This window comes from Hemicordylus capensis, chromosome 1, assembly GCF_027244095.1.
Source record: "Hemicordylus capensis ecotype Gifberg chromosome 1, rHemCap1.1.pri, whole genome shotgun sequence".
Lineage (NCBI taxonomy): Eukaryota > Metazoa > Chordata > Lepidosauria > Squamata > Cordylidae > Hemicordylus > Hemicordylus capensis.
The window spans coordinates 407,959,258-407,978,393 of NC_069657.1; the positions used below are offsets into that span (position 1 = coordinate 407,959,258).

General features: G+C 44.5%; 1 protein-coding gene across 12 annotated transcripts in view; it reads left to right on the forward strand.

Annotated features, from left to right (window-relative positions):
• The window catches only part of CDC42BPA (CDC42 binding protein kinase alpha), a 281,126-nt gene that overhangs the window by 86,618 nt on the left and 175,372 nt on the right, over window positions 1–19,136 (forward strand). For all 12 annotated transcript variants that reach the window (XR_008319045.1, XR_008319037.1, XM_053307023.1 and 9 more), the window contains 3 exons: window positions 9,780–9,863; window positions 15,655–15,750; window positions 17,002–17,150. Coding sequence is in view for 10 of the 12 variants with exons in the window: in XM_053307023.1 (XP_053162998.1) it covers window positions 9,780–9,863; window positions 15,655–15,750; window positions 17,002–17,150 (329 nt within the window). In the remaining 2 variants the exon portion in view is untranslated. The remainder of the gene's footprint in view (window positions 1–9,779; window positions 9,864–15,654; window positions 15,751–17,001; window positions 17,151–19,136) is intronic.

Sequence of the window (19,136 nt, forward strand, 5' to 3'; positions counted from 1 at the left end):
TCTCCAAAATCCACTGCTGAAGACCTTTGAGGCAGGTGTGTTTTCAGTGGTAGCTTCATTATTTCCTTGCAGCAGCCATTTTGACACTGTCAGCTTTGCAGCCCCAGGTCATAAGCACTATCAGCATTCAGCCCCAGGTCAGTCTTGTGCAACTTTGGGGAAGTGGGGACAGGCAGGTGGGCGTGGGGGAGAATCAGAGCAAGTGGCCTGCTTGAGTTGTGTTGCTTACATTCATTCAGGTGTGTTTTCATATTTGAGAACCCCTGTTTAGAATGCTTACGCCATCCCTATTTGCAACACAATAGATGACATGAGATAGCAGCAGCAGCACAGTATGGTGAGTCTAAGCATGAAGCAAGGAATCCTGCTACTGTTGACACACATTTGTCCCAGTGAACCATATCCAGAGTTGGATTAGCCCTCTACCCTTTGCAGTTCCTCCCCTCCCTTTAACTAACTTGCCACCTGCTATGTTGCAGACAGGATTAGATGAAATCTAACAAAGAGAGAGGATGTTCCATTGCAGGCTCAAAGTTAAGGCAGTTGCACAGCAAAATTTGCTCACAAGCAAAGAATTATTTAATGCCCACTAAATGAACATGTGCTCTTGATTACTGCATTTTGCTCAATGGCTTCCATAGCTTCCAGAATGCTAATCAGAAGCGGGAGAAAGAGGGCAGGTGCCTCTCTGCTCTACTCATCCAAAGTTAGAGCAGCCACAATGGGTGGGAATAGAGTGTGAATGTGTAGCTATTATTGGCTTCTATGGAATTATAGCTGGATGCAGGCAGAGGAAATTAGTGAAGACAGGGGTCAGGCATATTGCAAAGTGTGCCTTGCTTGCTTGTTAAAAATATTCAAAAACAGTTATACTTAATAATTGGCCAACATATCAGAAATCTTGAAAGATAATGAGCCAGCTGCCATGCATCCGGTGTGGTGTTGATTTGACCAGTGGCATGGGATTTGGCACAGGATTTGGTTTCATTCAGTTTTATAGGCAGCGCGGCATGGGCAGGGCACATGAGGCTTTTGCTCTTTAACACTTTATACACCACCTTGGTATCTTTTTAATGAATGGCAGTATAGATGCCGATTAATTACATAAATATTTTGGTAGAAAACAATATTATCTCTTTGAGACAGAAGTGGAACAGTGCTTCTTCGACGTGGTCTCTGTCTTTTACACCAGTGGGCTATGTGACTGCGCAGAGACCTCGTAGGAACCTAACAAGTTCAATTCTCCTGATTTAGGCAGGAACCCTGCCCCCAGCCACTATATGCGGCTGTGCCACTCCACATCCCCTCAGTCTTCGTTGTCCGTGCTTCAGTAGATGTCGGGTAATCTTCGGCTCGGCAATGAGTAGGACTATTCTTGAATCCTCTTCTTGTTTTTTCTCCTGTTTCCCCTCTCCACGCCTGTTGTTTTTCTTTTCTTCACGCAGTTGTGGTTTTTTCTTGGTGTTTTTATTTTACTGTCCATCCCCCCCACCCCCATCTTCGTTGGCTCCGATCCTGGCAGGGATGGGGCTTTGTGGCCGGCTGCCAAAAGTTTTTCTATGCTGGGCACAAAGAAATTTAAGAAATGTGTTTGCTGTGGATTTAAGATCCCTTCCCTTGATACTTATACCAAGTGTCTTCTCTGCCTGTGGGAATCCCACATGGTCAAGACCTGTCTTCATTGTCAGAGTTTTACGGAGCAGGCTTGAAAGAATAGAGCTTCTCGCTTGCTCTCTGCCCTGTGGGACTTGGCCCTCTGTTCTTCAGAGGCCTTGTCATTGAAGCAATCATTTAAAAGGGCTTATTCGATGCATTCAGTGCGCTCGGACTCCACTCCTCTGGCGCCAGAACTCCCGGCCTCAGTACTGGTATCGTCGATGCCTGCCTCGGACCTATCCGTGGTTCTTGCTCCTTTTGTGCTGCTGGAGAACTTGCCTAAGCACACTTTGCCTTTGGTACCGGACCTCCCTTTGGTCCCTTCGGTACCGCTTGAAGAAGAAAAAGAAGAAGCCGACACTAGTTCCACATCTGCCAGCAGGGCAACACCTTCCGCCTATCCCCAAGAAAAAGAAGCCCCCGCCAGTCTCTTCTTCAGAGGCTCCGCTGGTTAAGAAGCCAAAATTGGTGTCTTTGGGGCATGGCTCAGCAGTTGTTGACCAGACGTCGGAAGGCCGCCCGGCTATGGTATCAGTTCCTCCGATACCAAATTCTACTGACCCTCCCCTTCCTACTAGTTCTCTGTTGGCTTCGATGTCTCCCAGCCAGACCCCTGATCGTACCTTCACAGATTCTAGCCCAGTAAGCCTGCCTTTCAGAAGCAGCATCTGAATACCTTTCAGAAATCAATATCGATATATATATAAAAGCAATGACTATTGAGCCTTTTGGACCCGCCTGGCTCCCTTTGCGGCGAATTGGGACAAGGTGATTGTGGATCAGTGGGTCCTTACAGTCATATGCATGGGTTACGCCCTCGGGTTTCACCAGACACCACGGTTGTCCAGGGTCATGACTACACCGTCGACCACGGTGTTGGACCAGGAGGTCTCCGCTCTCCTCTCAAAGGATGCGATCAAAAGGGTCACCAATGTGACAAGCCCCGGCTTTTATTCCTGTTACTTTGTCATTCCAAAACCAGACCATGGTCAGTGCCCTATAATGGACCTCAGAGCCCTAAACAAACACCTTGTTTACACGTGTTTCCAGATGTTGTCACTACCAACTAATTTTGGGCCTGTTGGAAAAGGACATGTGGATCATCTCCTTGGACCTTAGAGACGTGTACTATCATATCTCCATACGCCCTCAACATCGCCGTTTCCTGCGTTTCCAGATGGGGGAATCACTTATCAGTTCAAGGCCTTACTGTGGCCCCTGTGGTGGCGTTTCTATAAGAGCAAGGGATACAAATTCTGCCATATCTGGACAATTGACTCATCCTTGTGGGTTTGAAGCAGGCTGGTTTGAGATCTCTCAACGCAATCATAGCCTGGGCTTGCAGATCAACTTCGAGAAGTCCCAGCTGGATCCTGTCCGCAGGATACAATTTATAGGCCTGATCTTCGACACCAGCTTGGAGAAAGTCTTCCTCCCGGAGGCCCACATGGAAACACTTGTACGGCTGGCGTCTGCTTTCCTGGTCGGAGGGCCACAGACTATGCACTCGGTGAAGCACCTGTTAGGCCATATGGCTGCCACAACGTATGTGCTTCCATAAGCGCGCCTTCGGATGCGCATCATTCAGAGGTGGTTCTTGGATGTGTCCAACCCCCTTCGGGGCTCCACTTAGTTGGCGCACACACCTCCTCAGATGGTGCAGGAAGCCACAGCTTGGTGGGCCGAGACTCGTCATTTGGACCTTGGTGCTCCCTACCAGGTCTCTCCTCCATGCTGGGTGATTACGACCGACACATCGGAGCTAGGGTGGGGTGCTCATTTTGGTGATTATCACGTGAGGGTACATTGGACGTTTTCAGAGAGGGTTCGGCTTGTCAGTTACTTGGAACCTGGCCATATTATGTGCCCTAAGGGGCTTCTTACCCTTAATTGCGGGTTGTTCGGTGACAGTTCAAACCAACAACATGACAGCAAAAGCCTGTATCAATTGGCAGGGAGGCACGACCTCAAGGAACCTCCTGTTTCTTTCAGTCAACCTGTTGCATTGGTGAGTAGCACATGCGGTGACACCTCATGCGGTCTACATCCAAGGGAACCTGAATGTCCGGGCGGACACGCTGAGCAGACTAAAAACTGTTTCCCACGAGTGGACCTTGGACCAAGGTGTATTCCAGGACATATTCTCAATGTGGGGTGCTCTGGTTCTGGATGTGTTTGCATCTCGGGACAATGCTCAGTGTGCCTTCTATTGTTCTAGGGGAGGGAAAGGGGAGGGCTCTCTGAGCAATGCTTTTGTCTTGTCCTGGAAAGGCCCCTTCCTTTACCTGTTTCTGCTGCTCCCCCCCCCCCCATACCAAAGGTTCTTCACAAACTGAGGGAGGATCGCTCCAGGGCCATCCTGATAGCTGCTTGGTGGCCCAGGAAGCCTTGGTTTGCAGCTCAGAGGCGGCTGGCAGTGACTTGTGTGCACCTCCCCGCCCTACCTTACCTGCTGTCACAGGAGAAAGTTCGGGTGCTCCATCCGGACATCCGGTCCCTGAACCTGACTGCCTGGAAGATCCTACAGACTTCCTGGTGAGACTCAGAGACATTCTGCTTGTGGCTAGAAAGCCCTTGAGGAAGTTGTATGGACATAAATTGACTCATTTCTGTACATTTGCTACTCAGAATGGGTTTGATGTTGTTAATCCATATGTTCAGAATGTTTGTACCTATCTGTTACCTTTGAAAGAGTCTGGTTTTAAGCTTTCTTTTCTCAGAGTATATTTGGCGGCCATTGTGGCACATTGGCCCGCCACTTGGGTTTCCTGGTTCAAGGACCCACTGATAAAAAGTTTTCTGAAGGGTTTATCGCATGTTTTACCGGATGACCCTATTATGTCACCGGCTTGGGATTTGTCTGTGGTTCTGGCTGGTTTGCTGCAGCTGCCCTTTGAGCCTTTGGCTTTGATTGATCCTCGTCTCCTGATGTGGAAGATTGCCTTCTTAGTGGCAATCACTACTGCTAGGAGGGTAAGTGAACTGCAGGCCCTGAGGGTTGATCTGCCATACCTGCAGTTTCATAAAGATAAGGTTGTGCGCCGACCAGATGTTCAGTTCCTTCCGAAGGTAGTTTCTACCTTTCATCACTCCCTATCACTCACCTTGCCTGCATTTTTTCAAAACCCTTCATCTGATGCAAAACACAGGTTGCATCGTTTGGATGTTAGGAGGGCATTGTCCTTCTATGTTCAGAGGTCGGCAGAGTGGAGGAAAACTCATTCTCTGTTTGTTCTGTATGATGGGCCTTGCAAAAGTTTGCAAGTTGCTGCTCAGTCCCTATCTAGGTGGATTGTTTCTACTATTGAACTTTGCGACAACTTGGCACATAAACAATTGCCTGCGATGGTTAAGGCTTACTCAGTTCGGTCCATGGCAGCCTCTGATCGTGTGGTCCCTTTGGACACTATCTGTCAAGCAGCTAATTGGGCTTCGCCCCATTCCTTTATTTGCCATTATGCCACTGGTGCCAGGGCATGGAATGATGCTAGGTTTGTCAGGACTGTCCTGCAGTCTTATTTTCAGTTGATGTACCTCATTTCTTTGAAATAACTACTTTTTGCTGAGTACATCCTTGTTTCTGTTTGTTCACTCCACCTTGGGTGCTAGCTTGTTATGTGCCCATTGGTATAAAAGGCAGAGACCACGGTGAAGAACTACAGGGTGTTTATCTTTAACTTTGGTTCTTCTAGTGGTCACCTGTCCTTTTACATGCCCTCCTATCCTCCCCGCTGGGTCTACTGAAGGCAGACTCCGTGACTGAGGGGATGTGGGGTGGTGCAGCCGCATATAGTGGCTGGGGGCGGGGGATCCCGCCTAAATCAGGAGAATTGAGCTTGTTAGGTTCCGACGAGGTCTCTGCACAGGTGCATAGCCCATTGGTGTAAAAGTACAGATGACCACTAGAAGAAACAAAGTTACAGGTAAGCAAACCCCAACTTCAAGTATATGCTGATGGAATCTGAGCTGTCGGTGACTAACCAGGAGAGGGATCTTGGGGTCGTGGTGGACAGTTTGTTGAAAGTGAAATGTGCCGCAGCTGTGAAAAAGTCCAATCCCATGCAAGGGATCATCAGGAAGGGGATTGAAAATAAAACTGCTAATATTATAATGCCCTTATACAAAACTCTGGTGCGGCCATATCTGGAGTACTGCGTACAGTTCTGGTCACCACTTCTAAAAAAGGACACTGTAGAACTGGAAAAGGTGCAGAAGAGGGCAACCAAGATGATCAGGGGCCTAGAGCACATTTCTTATGAGGCAAGGCTACAATACCTGGGGCTTTTTAGTTTAGAAAAAAAGACAACTGCGGGGAGACATGATAGAGGTCTCTAAAATCATGCATGGTGTGGATAAAGTGGATAAAGAGAAATTCTTCTCCTTCTCACACAACCCTAGAACCAGGGGTCATCCCATGAAATTGATTGCCAGGAAATTTAGGACCAACAAACGGAAGTACTTTTTCACGCAACACATAATCAACTTGTGGAATTCTCTGCCACGAGATGTGGTGACAGCCAACAACCTGGATGGCTTCAAGAAGATGGATAACTTCATGGAGGAGAGGTCTATCAAGGGCTACTAGTCGGAGGGCTATAGGCCACCTCCAGCCTCAAAGGCAGGATGCCTCTGAGTACCAGTTGCAGGGGAGTAACAACAGGAGAGAGAGCATGCCCTCAACTCCTTCTTGTGGCATCTGGTGGGCCACTGTGTGAAACAGGATGCTGGACTAGATGGGCGTTGGGCCTGATCCAGCAGGGCTGTTCTTATGTTCTTAGCCTGTAGTTAGCTCAGTTGTCCCCATTTCTGGAGCCCATGAAGTCTAGTACACTGCTTTAAATTCCAGTATGGAAGAAAGGCAGTACTGTATATACATTTAATAAATGTGGAAGGAAATAATGTAGAGATACCCAAATGTGAAGAAGGTATCAAAAGCATGTAATGTTGCTAGAAGGAATGGGACATATTATTATGGTTCACCTGGTGTACATGCTGGGTGATTTAAGCTATGCCATATCTAGGATTTTAGAAAATGTATACTAATAACATTGCTATGCAAAGGAATAGGCTACAGGAAATTTAGTGTATGTATGTGCAGAATGTTTCCCAAGCAAAGCGTTGTGACTTGAAACAGGCCATTTCAAGTTCGAAACAGAACACACTTTGAATAAAGGGCATGTTTCAAACATGGAGCAGAACCACCTCCATTTCGATCAAAGCGTTTCAACATTCTGAGCACCATTTTCTACGTTTGTTTACCCTTTGCTGTTTGGTTTTCTGGCAGTGCCTTCCAATTGGCTTGTGATCTCATTGCTTCTTGATTGGTTTGTTATCATACAAATCAAGTGTTGTCATGGGCAACCGTGCCACCATTGGTTGAGGGGGGAGGGGGACACAAAAGGAGGGAATTTCAAATTCAAGATGTATTAAAAGGAACTGGGAGGCAAAGAGAGAGAGAGAGTCCTTATACTTTGCCTCTCTTGAAGAAGAGGACACATCAGGACAGGAGAAAGTAAGTTTGATTTTGTGGTTTTCTTTTCTCAGCACTGAATATAATATGCTGTGCTATTGCTGTTGTAACTATCTGGATCTCAGATTGACAAAGGCAGAACTTAGGGTTTCTTTTGTTCATGATAAAATGGACAGTGGTGTGTGTGTTTGTCTGTCTGTCTGTCTGTGTAATATATTCCTTGGTGATTGCTGTGATGAGCTCCATGACTGGCCTTGAGACTCATTTGTGCTTCACTCATTGCTCTGGTCAGCTCTACAATCTGTATTGCAAGGTGTACTCACTCAATCCAAATGTGACTGCTCTAGTTGAGCTTATGGCTTATGACTATGCTTTCTGCTAAAGGTGCTGTTGTGGCAGCTGTTGCAATGCTGGGAAATAACGCAAGGAGTCATAATTGTGTGTGAGAGAGCAATTTGTGCCAACGAGGTTACTGCAGTGCAGGCACTGTGGCTGGCAGTGGATTCTGGGTCAGTGATTCTCTTTTGCCCATTTTGGACTGTGTTTGAAATGTATGTTCTGTGTTGGGAGGGTCAGATTTCTTTTACTGTGTGCTTCTGCAGTGTTTTTCAGTGCAGAGTTGCAAAACTTATGTGCATTCTGTGAGTTAAGCTTGTTCGAGCCATAGGGAACAATGGGGAACTCGAAACACCCCATTGTTCCCCATGGGTAGCTCCTAGGGACACCCAAGTGGGTTGGATGATAGGGCATGATGGGTGTTACCCCTGCTAATTGAGCAAAGAGGCACCTTTTAAAGTGGTGATCCTCTTAGATTCAGCAGGGGGAGAGCAACAGGCCCTATCCAACCCCAGCACAACATCCCTCCCATGGCTGTTGCTGGTGTTTGCCTTACATTTCTTTTTAGATTGTGAGCCCTTTGGGAACAGGGCGCCATCTTATTTATGTATTTTTCTATGTAAACCGCTTTGAGATTTTTGTTGAAGTGCAGTATACACATATTCGTAGTAGTTGTAGTACTTACCACCTAACTCACACAAGAAATGGGCAAGCAGGTGATTTTTTTTTTTTAAAATAACCTTTTCCCAAAAGTCCCATAGGATCCTATGGGGATTTTGAGGAAAAGTTTAAAATGAGTTTAAAATCACCTGCTTGCCTGTTTATTTTGTGGGTTGGATGGTAAGTAGCACCCATAATGTCCTATCACCCAACCCACTTGGATATCCCTAGGTGCTACCCATGGGGAACAATCAGTTCTCCATTGTTCCCTTTGGCCAAATCATTAGAAAAGTTTTGAGTTCTTTCGTCAAAACAGCTGACTCAACCGCAGTTTCAATGGAATGTTTTGGCTGTTTTGCGTTTCGTTCCGAGCTCAAAACAGAACACAAAGTCCATTCCTTGCACATCTCTAATTTAGTGGTAAGAACATGCCATTGTTGGTTTTGATGGTACTGTGACTGTAACTAAAGCAGCAGACATGGAGATGTATACTGAACTTTTGACATCTTGTATGCTCTTTTAAAAAGGCGCTTTTATAATTTATCTTTTACAGTATTGGTTATGTATGTTTTGTAAAGCTTCTTATTCTGTCTGGAAAATTATTTTTAAAAACCTTTGGATCTACTTGTGACGATAACTGCTTAGTACTTCAGTGAGCATCAAATCTAAGCATTCGTATGCCAGTATTTTCTCAGGTACAAAAATACATTTTGATGGTAACAACTTTTGCAGAAAGACTGTGTCCTTGTGGGGAGGAGAGCTGGTCTTGTGGTAGTAAGCTTGAATGCTCCCCTTTGTTAAGCAGGGTCTGCTCTGATTTGCATTTGAATGGGAGACTACATGGGTGAGCACTGTAAGAGATTCCTCTTAGGTGGTGGGGCTGCCCTGGGAAGAGCACCCACATGCTTTCATGCAGAAGGTTCCAAGTTCCCTCTCTGGCATCTCCAGATAGGGCTGAGAGAGACTCCTGCCTAGGGGTGTGCACAGACTGGTCCGGAGGCCATTATAGAGGGCTCTGAACCAGTTCGAAATTGGGCCGGTCTGGCGGCGGGGAGGTATCTCCCTTTAAGGGCAGGGGGTTTGAACTTACCCCCCCCACCGCTCCCCCCCCCGCCAGCACTCTGTATCAGTGAAAAGTTTTGGGGGTGGCAGCATTCCTCCCTGCCGCCCCTGCCCCTGTTCTTGTCCGGAAATACCGGAAGTAATGAGCGCGCGTGTGTGTGCTGCTGCACACGTCACATGCACACGCAGCGTGTGACATGCATGGCGGCGGTCACCCATGCGCTCGTTACTTCCGGTATTTCCAGACAAGAACGGGGGCAGGGGCGGCAGGGAGGAATGCTGCCGCCCTAAAAACCTTTCACTGAAACAGAATGCCGGCGGGGGGAAAGCGGCAGGAGGGGTAAGTGCAACCCTTGCCACCCTTAAAGGGAGACACCCGCCGGCACCGGATGGTGCCTCCGCGGTTCCGTGCACATCCCTACTCCTGCCTGCAACCCTGGAGAAGCCTCTGCCAGTCTGTATAGACAATACTGAGCTAGATGGACCAGTGGTTGGACTTGGTATAAAGCAGCTTCCTATGTTCCTAAGAACTGTGCTGAAAATGTCTTGAAGTACCAGAAATATTAAAAAATATAATCCATTTTATATTTTACAGGTTGCAGTAGTGAAATTGAAAAATGCAGATAAGGTATTTGCCATGAAAATATTGAATAAATGGGAGATGCTGAAAAGAGCGGAGGTAAGACTCACAAAATATATATTAAGACACTGGTAAGATATGATTAGTTTATTGCTGCCTTTAAAGGGCAAGTGAAAAACCAAAATGAGAATTGTTGCTCAGTACACTATATAAATAAGGAATGCCTAACCTAAGAACACAGGCCTATTGATTGATTGATTGATTGATTGCATTTTTATACTGGCCCATCCAGAGGCTCTGGGTGGTACACAACAGGAAAAAAAACCTAACAATAATTTAAAATGATCAATATACATTAAAATTTAAAAACAGTTTAAAACCATTAAAACAGAAACATTTAAGAGCAATTTAAAAATCCTGGAAGGCTAGACCAAACAAATACATTTTAAGGGCTCTATTGAAGGCCAACAATTCTCCCAATGTTGCACTTCTGTTTTCCCAATTTCCTTCTGATTTGTATGCTCCACGTTACTTGGGTCATAAAAGAGATTTAAGATCCTTACTGCAAGTTTTGATTTCCAACTTTCTAAATACAGATTTTATTGTACTGACTTTTTAAAAATAAGAAACTGAATTTTGCAACTAGAGAAACTAAAAAAGGTGCTTACTCTTACCCGCTGAGTACATTCCAAGAAACATGGAACATAACACAGTTGTTTGGACTCTGCATTGGCAATTTGTGTGTGGAAGAAGACTTAAAGCTTTGGATCCTTGCTGTACTGAGAACTATGTTCATGCGTGAATCCCCAAAGCCAGCACTGAGACTCTCACAGTTGGCTTCTGTCACTGAATTAGAACTCTGTGTGCAACACCTAGCAGACACTTGATAATGTCAATTTGGGCAGCACTTATCACCTCTTTGGGAAAACAGGAAAATGCAGTTCTCCCTACTCGTACTAGGTGCTTGACATTGTTGAAACAACTCTACAGGCCCTCTGTTGGTAGATGTCCATGCACAAATCTTTGTACATAGAAACACTGCAACATATTTCATGTGTATCTTAGTGTTTGAGTCCTTGTATAACAGGGAAACACAATCATTGGAGGAAGAATAATGTCTTAATATCTCTTATAATTTTCTTATCCATGATGTCTGTTTTAGACATAGAAATTTGAACCAATAAAAATATATAACCTTGGCCTCTAAAATGGTTCAGTTTAAATCAAAGCTTACAAATAGAATATCTTAGTATCCTGAGGCCGTCCTCAATTTTCTTGCAGGAAGCATGTGAATGTGGCATACTCTGAACATTCATGGGAACTTGGTAGAATTTACCATGGTCCATTCTGAAGAACATGTCTTAGATAGATGCAGTCTGATGAAGGCATGGAAATTAGGGTAGGAATGGAAAGGGCTTTCTGTCATTAGGGAGCAGGTCCTCTGTATCCTGTACATATCCAGTAGCATCTGTTCAGGTAAAATGGAGGTCATACACTTACTCCAAAAACTCTCCTATTCCATAACAAAATGATATGAACACAACATGTGAACACATACAGCTGCCTTATATCGACCCAGTTCAGTTGATTCAACAAACCAGTTTGTTGGATCATGAACAAGCTAGGAAGGAGCCTCCCCCCATTGCAAACCTGGATAAACACAAAGCTTCCTAGTTTGTTTAACCACAGTGTGTCAGATTATTGGTCCATTTATCCCAGTATTGTCTAATCCAGGGCTGATCAATTTCGGCCCTCCTGCAGATGCTTGCCTACAGCTCCCATGATCCCTGGCTGTTGGCTACTGTGGCTGGGGATTATGGGAGTTGTAGTCCAAAAACAGCTGGGTGGCCTTTGCGGTGTGAGCAGACCTGGTCTAATCTGACTAGCAGCAGTTGTTGAGGAGTTCAGGCTTTTCACAGCCCTGCTACTTAATATTCTTTAACTGGTGCGAGGGGTTGAAAGCAAATGCTCTGCTACCGAGCTATCCCCTGCATCCTTGATTTCTATGGTAATATCAGTGTTGCAATTACCAATGGTTAGATAGCAAATACAAAAACAATAGTTGCGGTTTCTCTTTGTGGTGTGAGTTTTCTACCTCGCTGCTTCAGCCCCCGTAGTTCTTCCGTATACCAAGGGGCCAGTTTTGAAGTGGATTGGAGAGGACGCTTAGGAGCAATCATGTCTACTGCCCCGGTGAGCTTGCTGTTCCAATTCTCCACCAGGGCATCAACAGAATCACCGGCAGAGACAACACTAAATCCCTCCAAACCTTCTTGGAGCCCTATTGGATCCAATAACCTTCTCAGGAAGACCATTCTAATGGGCTCCTTGCCCCTGCGAAGGTGGGGTGTGACTGTGAGTCCAACCTTAACCAGATGGTGGTCCGTCCATGACAATGGGGAAATCGCAGGAGTCGCCACCCACGGAACACCACCCTGAACAGAGTGAAAGACCAGATCAAGCGTGTGACCTGCTGTGACCTGCTCTCTGCATGTGACCTGCTCTCTGTAATACATACCAGGTCTGCCCCTTCATCCAGAATCAAATCATGGATAGTTTCTGACTTATTTTGGACAGACCTGGCATTATAGAGGAGCAGAGTGAGAGTCTGTGGGAGGTTGGCACTGCTCTCCAAGGTCAAAGAACTGGCAGGGCAGGCGGAAGGGGAAACAGCTAATAGATTTCTGACTTCTCTTCTCCTGTAATGATGCGCTGACCTACCAACATTACTTCCTCTATTCCCCACCACCACCGGAATAGCCATCCCACAGTCAGTGGACATACCCCCTGTCTCCCCATCCCCAGACAAACCAAGACACATCGGAAACACCAGAAGCCAACAAATATCACCAGGCCCTCACCCTCATTGCCCCCCGAAGTGGCTCCCGCAAAGGGGCGACCCCCTTTGGTGTTGCCCCTTCGATGGTGAGCCCGCTGCCACAGTATAGCAGTCCTTTTATAAGCCCAGAAAGATGGCTACTCTGAGCAGCTGACCCTCAGGAACTGCTGACTCACCCCCTCTGGCACCACTAGTTTCTCTTAAATCTGAGTGGAATTGGGTATTGTGGGAAGAGTAGCTTAAATTTCTACATGAATAAAATATTTCAGAAGCTATTTAAAACCTTAATTTAATTTTTAAAAATTAATTTTCAAACCAAGGATAGGATAGAAGTTAAAAAACAACTTGCTTTACTTTTTAGTTTGTCTGACTTTAGGGGAACAAAATGTTCAAAAGTCAACTCAAGAAACACCTCAGTTCTTTGTTTAGGTACATATATGTAATTACATTTTTCTTGTGATAGACTATTATGAGTAAAATGTCTGTCTGTCTATCATATACAAACATGTGCATGAAATCTTTTCTTGTTCCAAAACAGCCCTTCCAAGGATTGATGGATTTTCCCTGCTAATGACTGCCAGCTTAGATATTTATACCCTATCCAAATACAGTATATAAAGAGTGGGATGCAAAAAAGCAACTGAATTCCCTCATATAAACTGAAGTACATTCCAGGCCTCTGTGTATGGTAGAGAGTATTGCTATAAGAAAAATAATGCTTTTGCTCCCAGTTAAAAATAAAGGCTTGCAACAGCTGGCTGAAGCAAGTTTGGCCCATTAAGAATTAATCTCATAGGCAGGGATCCAAATTGCTACTTAGATTCACAAGGATTTTTGGTAGCCCAGTGAGATTTTTTTCTTTTGGGCCCGATCCAGCAGGGCTGTGCTTATGTTCTTATGATTAGCCATAATCATAATGGCTATACTGAACCTTCATGTTCAGAGGCACGAAGAAATGCTCTGAATCTTCATGTTCACAGAGCACAGTGGAGAGCTGTCACTTTCATACCCTGGTTGTGGCTTCCTGAAAGCATCTGGTTGATCACTATGGGGAACAAGGTTCTGGACTCGATCTGGTCTAGCAGGCTCTTCTTACACAGTGCAACCTCGATATCCGCGGATTCGTGTATCTGTGGTCGGGTAAAAGACACCCGACCTTCGCATATGCGGGGGGGGAAGAGAGAGAAAACATGCAGACTTCGCATGTCTGTGGGTCAGGGGTGCCTGGAAATGTCTGTGGAAGTCATTTCTGGCTGCCATTTTGTGTTTTGGAGCCTCAAAATGGTTCCATTTAAAAATATTTTTTTGGGGAAACCCTGTCGCTTTTTGGAACACCGCACAACCCAGGGGACCAGCAAATCATGGTAGGGAGCTTCCCCCTGCACCCCCCCCCAAAATTTCCTGATTTACCAACATTACTTCATAAGATGATTGATCATAAGTATATTTTAGATGTTGAATATGTTAGAAAGAAAAGTCTAGAACATGTACAGGAGTCTGGAGCATGTTTTTCTGGAGAAAAATGGGGTAGGGGGATGGAAAATCCTGGATATTTAATGATATATATGATGTCAGTGTTTACATAATCGCAGCGTTTGTGGTTAAAGAGTTAACCAGGATCTCTGAGACCTCCAGAGCTGATTGTGAGAACCCAGAATTTCCAGGCAATATTGGTCAAACCACTGTAGATAACCCATCTTTTAAGCAGGATGGATAATCAGGATTAACCATGGTGGTTTGAACAGGATTCCCTGAAAATTTTGAATTTTCACAATTTGCTCAGCAGTGCTCAGTGATCCTTTTAACTCTTTAACCAGGATCACCATGGTTGTGTGAACACAGCTGGACATTAAATGATTTTTTTAAAATGTCTTGCTCACCTAGTCACCACCTACTGCCTTGCTGTTAGAGTCCCCCATGTGGTCTTAGAGCTACTCAACTCAGAGCTCAGATACTGGAAGGCTGTAGCATTGTGCACTTCCAGGTACCTTGTAGGCTTACCCGTCTCTCTGTCTCTCTGTCTCTCTCTCTCTCTCTCTCTCACACACACACACACACAAAAACACACACACACACACACACACACCCTGTCTGAGCACATCCTGTGAGGCACAAGTGCATTATGTTTTATTGTGATTATTGTGGAATTAACAACAGATGTTGATTATTGGTCTTGAATGTTGGTGAAAGTATTCTATTACATCTTTAAGAGAGAAATTCCATTCTTAAAGAATTGGTCTTTGGGCACTGATTTCATAAGCTCTGTGGTGCTTATGAAATTCCTCGCTACTTAACTATGGTTAAGAAAATGAGGTGTAAGATTGTGTTCCCTTCCTCTCTCCCTTCTTTCTAGTGTGTGAATCCACCCTGCCCCTGCCCGTCTACAACCCCTACCAATCTTAAGTGTAGCTAAGCATTATGTTTGCAACAATATTAACTTGAGGTGAAAGCTAACTAGGGCTCCTACTTAACCATGATTTGAAGCTGCCAATAATTAAAATGAGAACTGGAGGGAGTAAGCATGTGATTTTGGGGCCCACTCCCAGTTCTTAACCATGATTATGGTTAATATGGGGAATGTGGTTAGCGATCAGGACTGTTACATCTGTACGAGCCCTTAGTCTGAATTATTTCCAATATTAAATCAAACATTGTTTCCCAAAATGTTGTACTGATATTTTGGAGAACAGAAAATATTCAGCCCAGTATTTTAAGAAGTCCAGATTTTGTTTATAACCAATCAGTCTTGGCGGGTCCAAACTGAATGGAATGGAGAATATCTATTTTACTCAGTAAAAGTAAAATTGCTTTTTTTACTTATTCCCATCAAGTAAAAAGCAATTTAAAACTCAAAATTCTGGTCTCGTGAGAATGTCTCCCTATCCCTGCATAGGGATAGGACAAACCTCTTGCTAATCAGGACCCTTCTCTGGCTGCCTGGGATAACCCCTCCATATGCCTGCTGTTTTTCACAACTTTTGGGTTGCTATTTAAATAAATGCATTGGTTATGACACTAAATTTTATCTAAAGTATTCTTTCTAATCTCCAGACAGCTTGTTTTCGAGAAGAGAGGGATGTACTGGTGAATGGAGATAACCAATGGATTACAACATTGCACTATGCCTTCCAAGATGAAAACTATTTAGTGAGTGTTACTTCCTGGAGTTCATTCGTTTTCTTGAGCTGTGGTATTGAATAGCTGTGCATGTTTTCATAGAGTGCCTAATACTTCTTTTGATATCTAAAAGCATCAACTGTTTTGAGTGGTCAGTGCTGCAACTGAGTTTCCTTTCAGCCTTAAGTTTTTTGAGCCACATAGTTTTTAAGCAGGGCATGACACTTCTTGTCCAACTCCAACCTTGAACAGCCAAAGCCAGTAGGCTTGAGGGGTTCTACTGTCTTGTAGCTGGTGAAAGAGAGGCAGGAGAACAGGAACTTGTACTACAACAGAAGGAGACTCCATTTCCTTAGAGGGTGCTTTCACAACGTGCTACCACAATGTCACAACGTGTCCCTTAAGTGTGCTTCCGCACTGCCTGCGCTGTCCCTTCGCTGTAAGCAAGATGCCGTTCACATTTCCAATGCTGCCTTTTGGATTTTGTTGCTGCGTTGTAGGGATGTGCACGGAACTGATTCAGAGGCCCTTCATGGACCTCTGAATCGGTTCGAAGAAATGATGGTTTCGCTGGTTTGATGGCAGGGGCTGTCTAACATTAAGAGTGGGGAAGGGTGCACTTACCCCTCCTGCTGCTTTCCCCCCACTGCTGTCCATTTTAATCCAAGTGCATTGGGGCAGCAGTCTACCTGCCGCCCCGTTTTCCAGATATGACCAGAAGTCTCTGACACGTGCAGGCGCGTCTGGTCATATCCAGACAATGGAGGCAATGGAGCGGCAGGGAGGTACACTGCTGCCCTGATGGGCTTGAACTAAAATGGACACCGGCGGGGGGAAAGCGGCGGGAAAGTGCACTCTCCCCCGCTCTTAAAGCAGCACCCCCGCCGCCTTCAAGCCTCCCTGCCGCAATTCTGTGCACAACCCTATTGCATTGTAGCCCTAGAACGTTGCATATGCATTGCAGAAAAATAGCTGCATTTCCTTGTTGTAACTTTCAGTGGATTTCAGCTGTGGTTTGAATTCGGCACACAAAAAGTTGCAGTTTACACCACATTTTGTGTTTTAAGACTTGCTATCTAGAAACCATCCAGGACAGTCCTGCCTGGCCCCAGTATTGTTACATGAATTGCCTCTGCTTTCTGCCCATGAGTAGAATGCAGTAGCTCTTCCACGGTGACATCTGCAACAGCAATGGTGTATCCTACTCCAGCTCTGTTATACTTCTTGCATGTTTTCATTTCTGTCTAAGTTAAAAAGTCTTGCTGGTTTTGTTTTTTCTAGTACCTGGTTATGGATTACTATGTTGGTGGAGATCTGCTTACTCTGCTCAGTAAGTTTGAGGACCGGTTACCTGAGGAGATGGCTCGCTTTTATTTGGCTGAAATGGTGGTAGCAATTGATTCTGTACATCAACTACATTATGTCCACAGGTAAGGAGACTCAATGGAATATAGATATTCATCCTTATGAACCAGTATTTGCTATTATAATCTATGCAGTGCTCATAGCTCAATTTAGACTGTAGGGGGAACTGAAAAAAATGCTGCAGTTACTTGTAAAGATATTTTAGGCTGTATTGATATTTTGTTGCTATTCATAACTTTGGTAGGCTGATTGACAGAACTTCTGGAATCACTTTGTTTAAACTTACACTCTCATTCATGTGAGCAGTTGGTGAATCTGCCTTTCAGATGTTTTGAAATGAGACAACATTTATTGATTTCAGTATCACACAGAATTGTTGTATTTACTGTATTACAGAGGTGTGATTGTTTTTTGCTTTTATGGTTTCCTTCTATTGCAGAATCAGATCTTATGTTTGGAATTTTTCTTCTTTTATGGACAAATAATTCTGAGCATAAAATCAAAGTTTTATCTTGGATTACAATTGTGTATTTTATTGAAGAGATCAAATAGTGGTTGGATTGTGTTCAAAAATCAGTGGATAAATTTATTTGCACAGATAGTTAAGAAACTTATAAACTTTAGGCAGCTGGTCTTGTCCTGTTATACAAAGTTGATTTCCATGTGAATTTAATGCTATATTTGACTTACTTAGCAGCCAAGGTTGCTTTTCTGTAAACAAATAACTTTATTCTCAGTGTTCAGTATTAATTTAGAATGCCATCTTGGATCATGATAGTTGAATAATGATCAAAGACAGGCAGTGAGATTTCCACATATGACCAGCATTTGCTTGGTTCTGTTACTGTTGAAACCCATGTTTGTAAATAGAATAGGTGTATGACCCAGTCCCTATAAGATGCATGTAGAGAGTACAATGTGGAGGCTCAGTTTATACCCAAGCATACTGAGAGCTCGTAAGAGCAGTCATGCACACCAGACTCAGTTTTACCTCTTGATTTGGTGCACATGCAGTGCCTCTGTTCCAGGGCAAGCTGTGCACATAATGGCAATGTAAAAATGTCTTCCCTTTCCCCCCAGGACATCAAGCAACCTAGGTCATAGGAATATAGGAAGCTGCCTTATACTTAGTCAGACCATTGATACATCTTGTCTGACTGGCAGTGGCTCTCGAAGGTTTCAGGCAGGAGTCTCTCCCAGTCCTACCTGGCGATGCCAACCTTCTGCATGGGAAGAAGATTCCTTACCACTTGCCCCATCCTTTAAGGGGAATATCTTACAGCAGACAGTGTTCACATATTGTCACCCATGCAAATGCAAACCCTGCTTAGCAAGGCAGACAATGCCTGTTCACTTCTGCAAGACCAGCTCTTCTCCCCATTCTGTGCCATGTGTGGGCTCAGTCAAAGCAAAACTGCAGCTGACTAAAAGTTGGAAGACTGAAGGGAAAGGAAGCCCTTGAGTGTATTTGTGAGGGGATAGGGAGGAATGTTCTTTGAGGGATGCTAGCCTAGATGGCCCCTGACTTACTAGGCCACATTTTTGCATATCTGAACAGCCTTGTAGAAGCTATAGCTCTGGGTGGTGTAATATATGTAGGTGAAGCTCTCCAGCTCATCTTATATGTCACAGTGCTTCTTAAAGTCACTGATTTAGTTTGTGAGTGCATTTTTAACAAGTTAGCTTGATAGCAGTTATGGGCTAGGTATGAGATTCTGAATATTTTGGTTTCCAAGACTATTCCCTTATATTTGTTCTCATAGTTTGTTCCTCTGTGCTACAAACATTTGTGCACCATTTGTAAATAATGGTCTGTATTTAGTTAGAGAAAAGCTGTTGTATAAGATAAAGATAGACCTGCAGACTTGACATAGAATTGAGCTCTAATTTTATCTGCTGAAAAAGAATTCAGTATAATCAAAATAAAATCTTGTTCATGGAGGTTATCATGGTGATCTGATTTAGTTTGACTATTGTAGCCTACAGAGAAGATAATTAGGTTACGGAGGGAAGGGTCTAGAGAGATTGCCAGACTTTGGTCCCCATGAGCT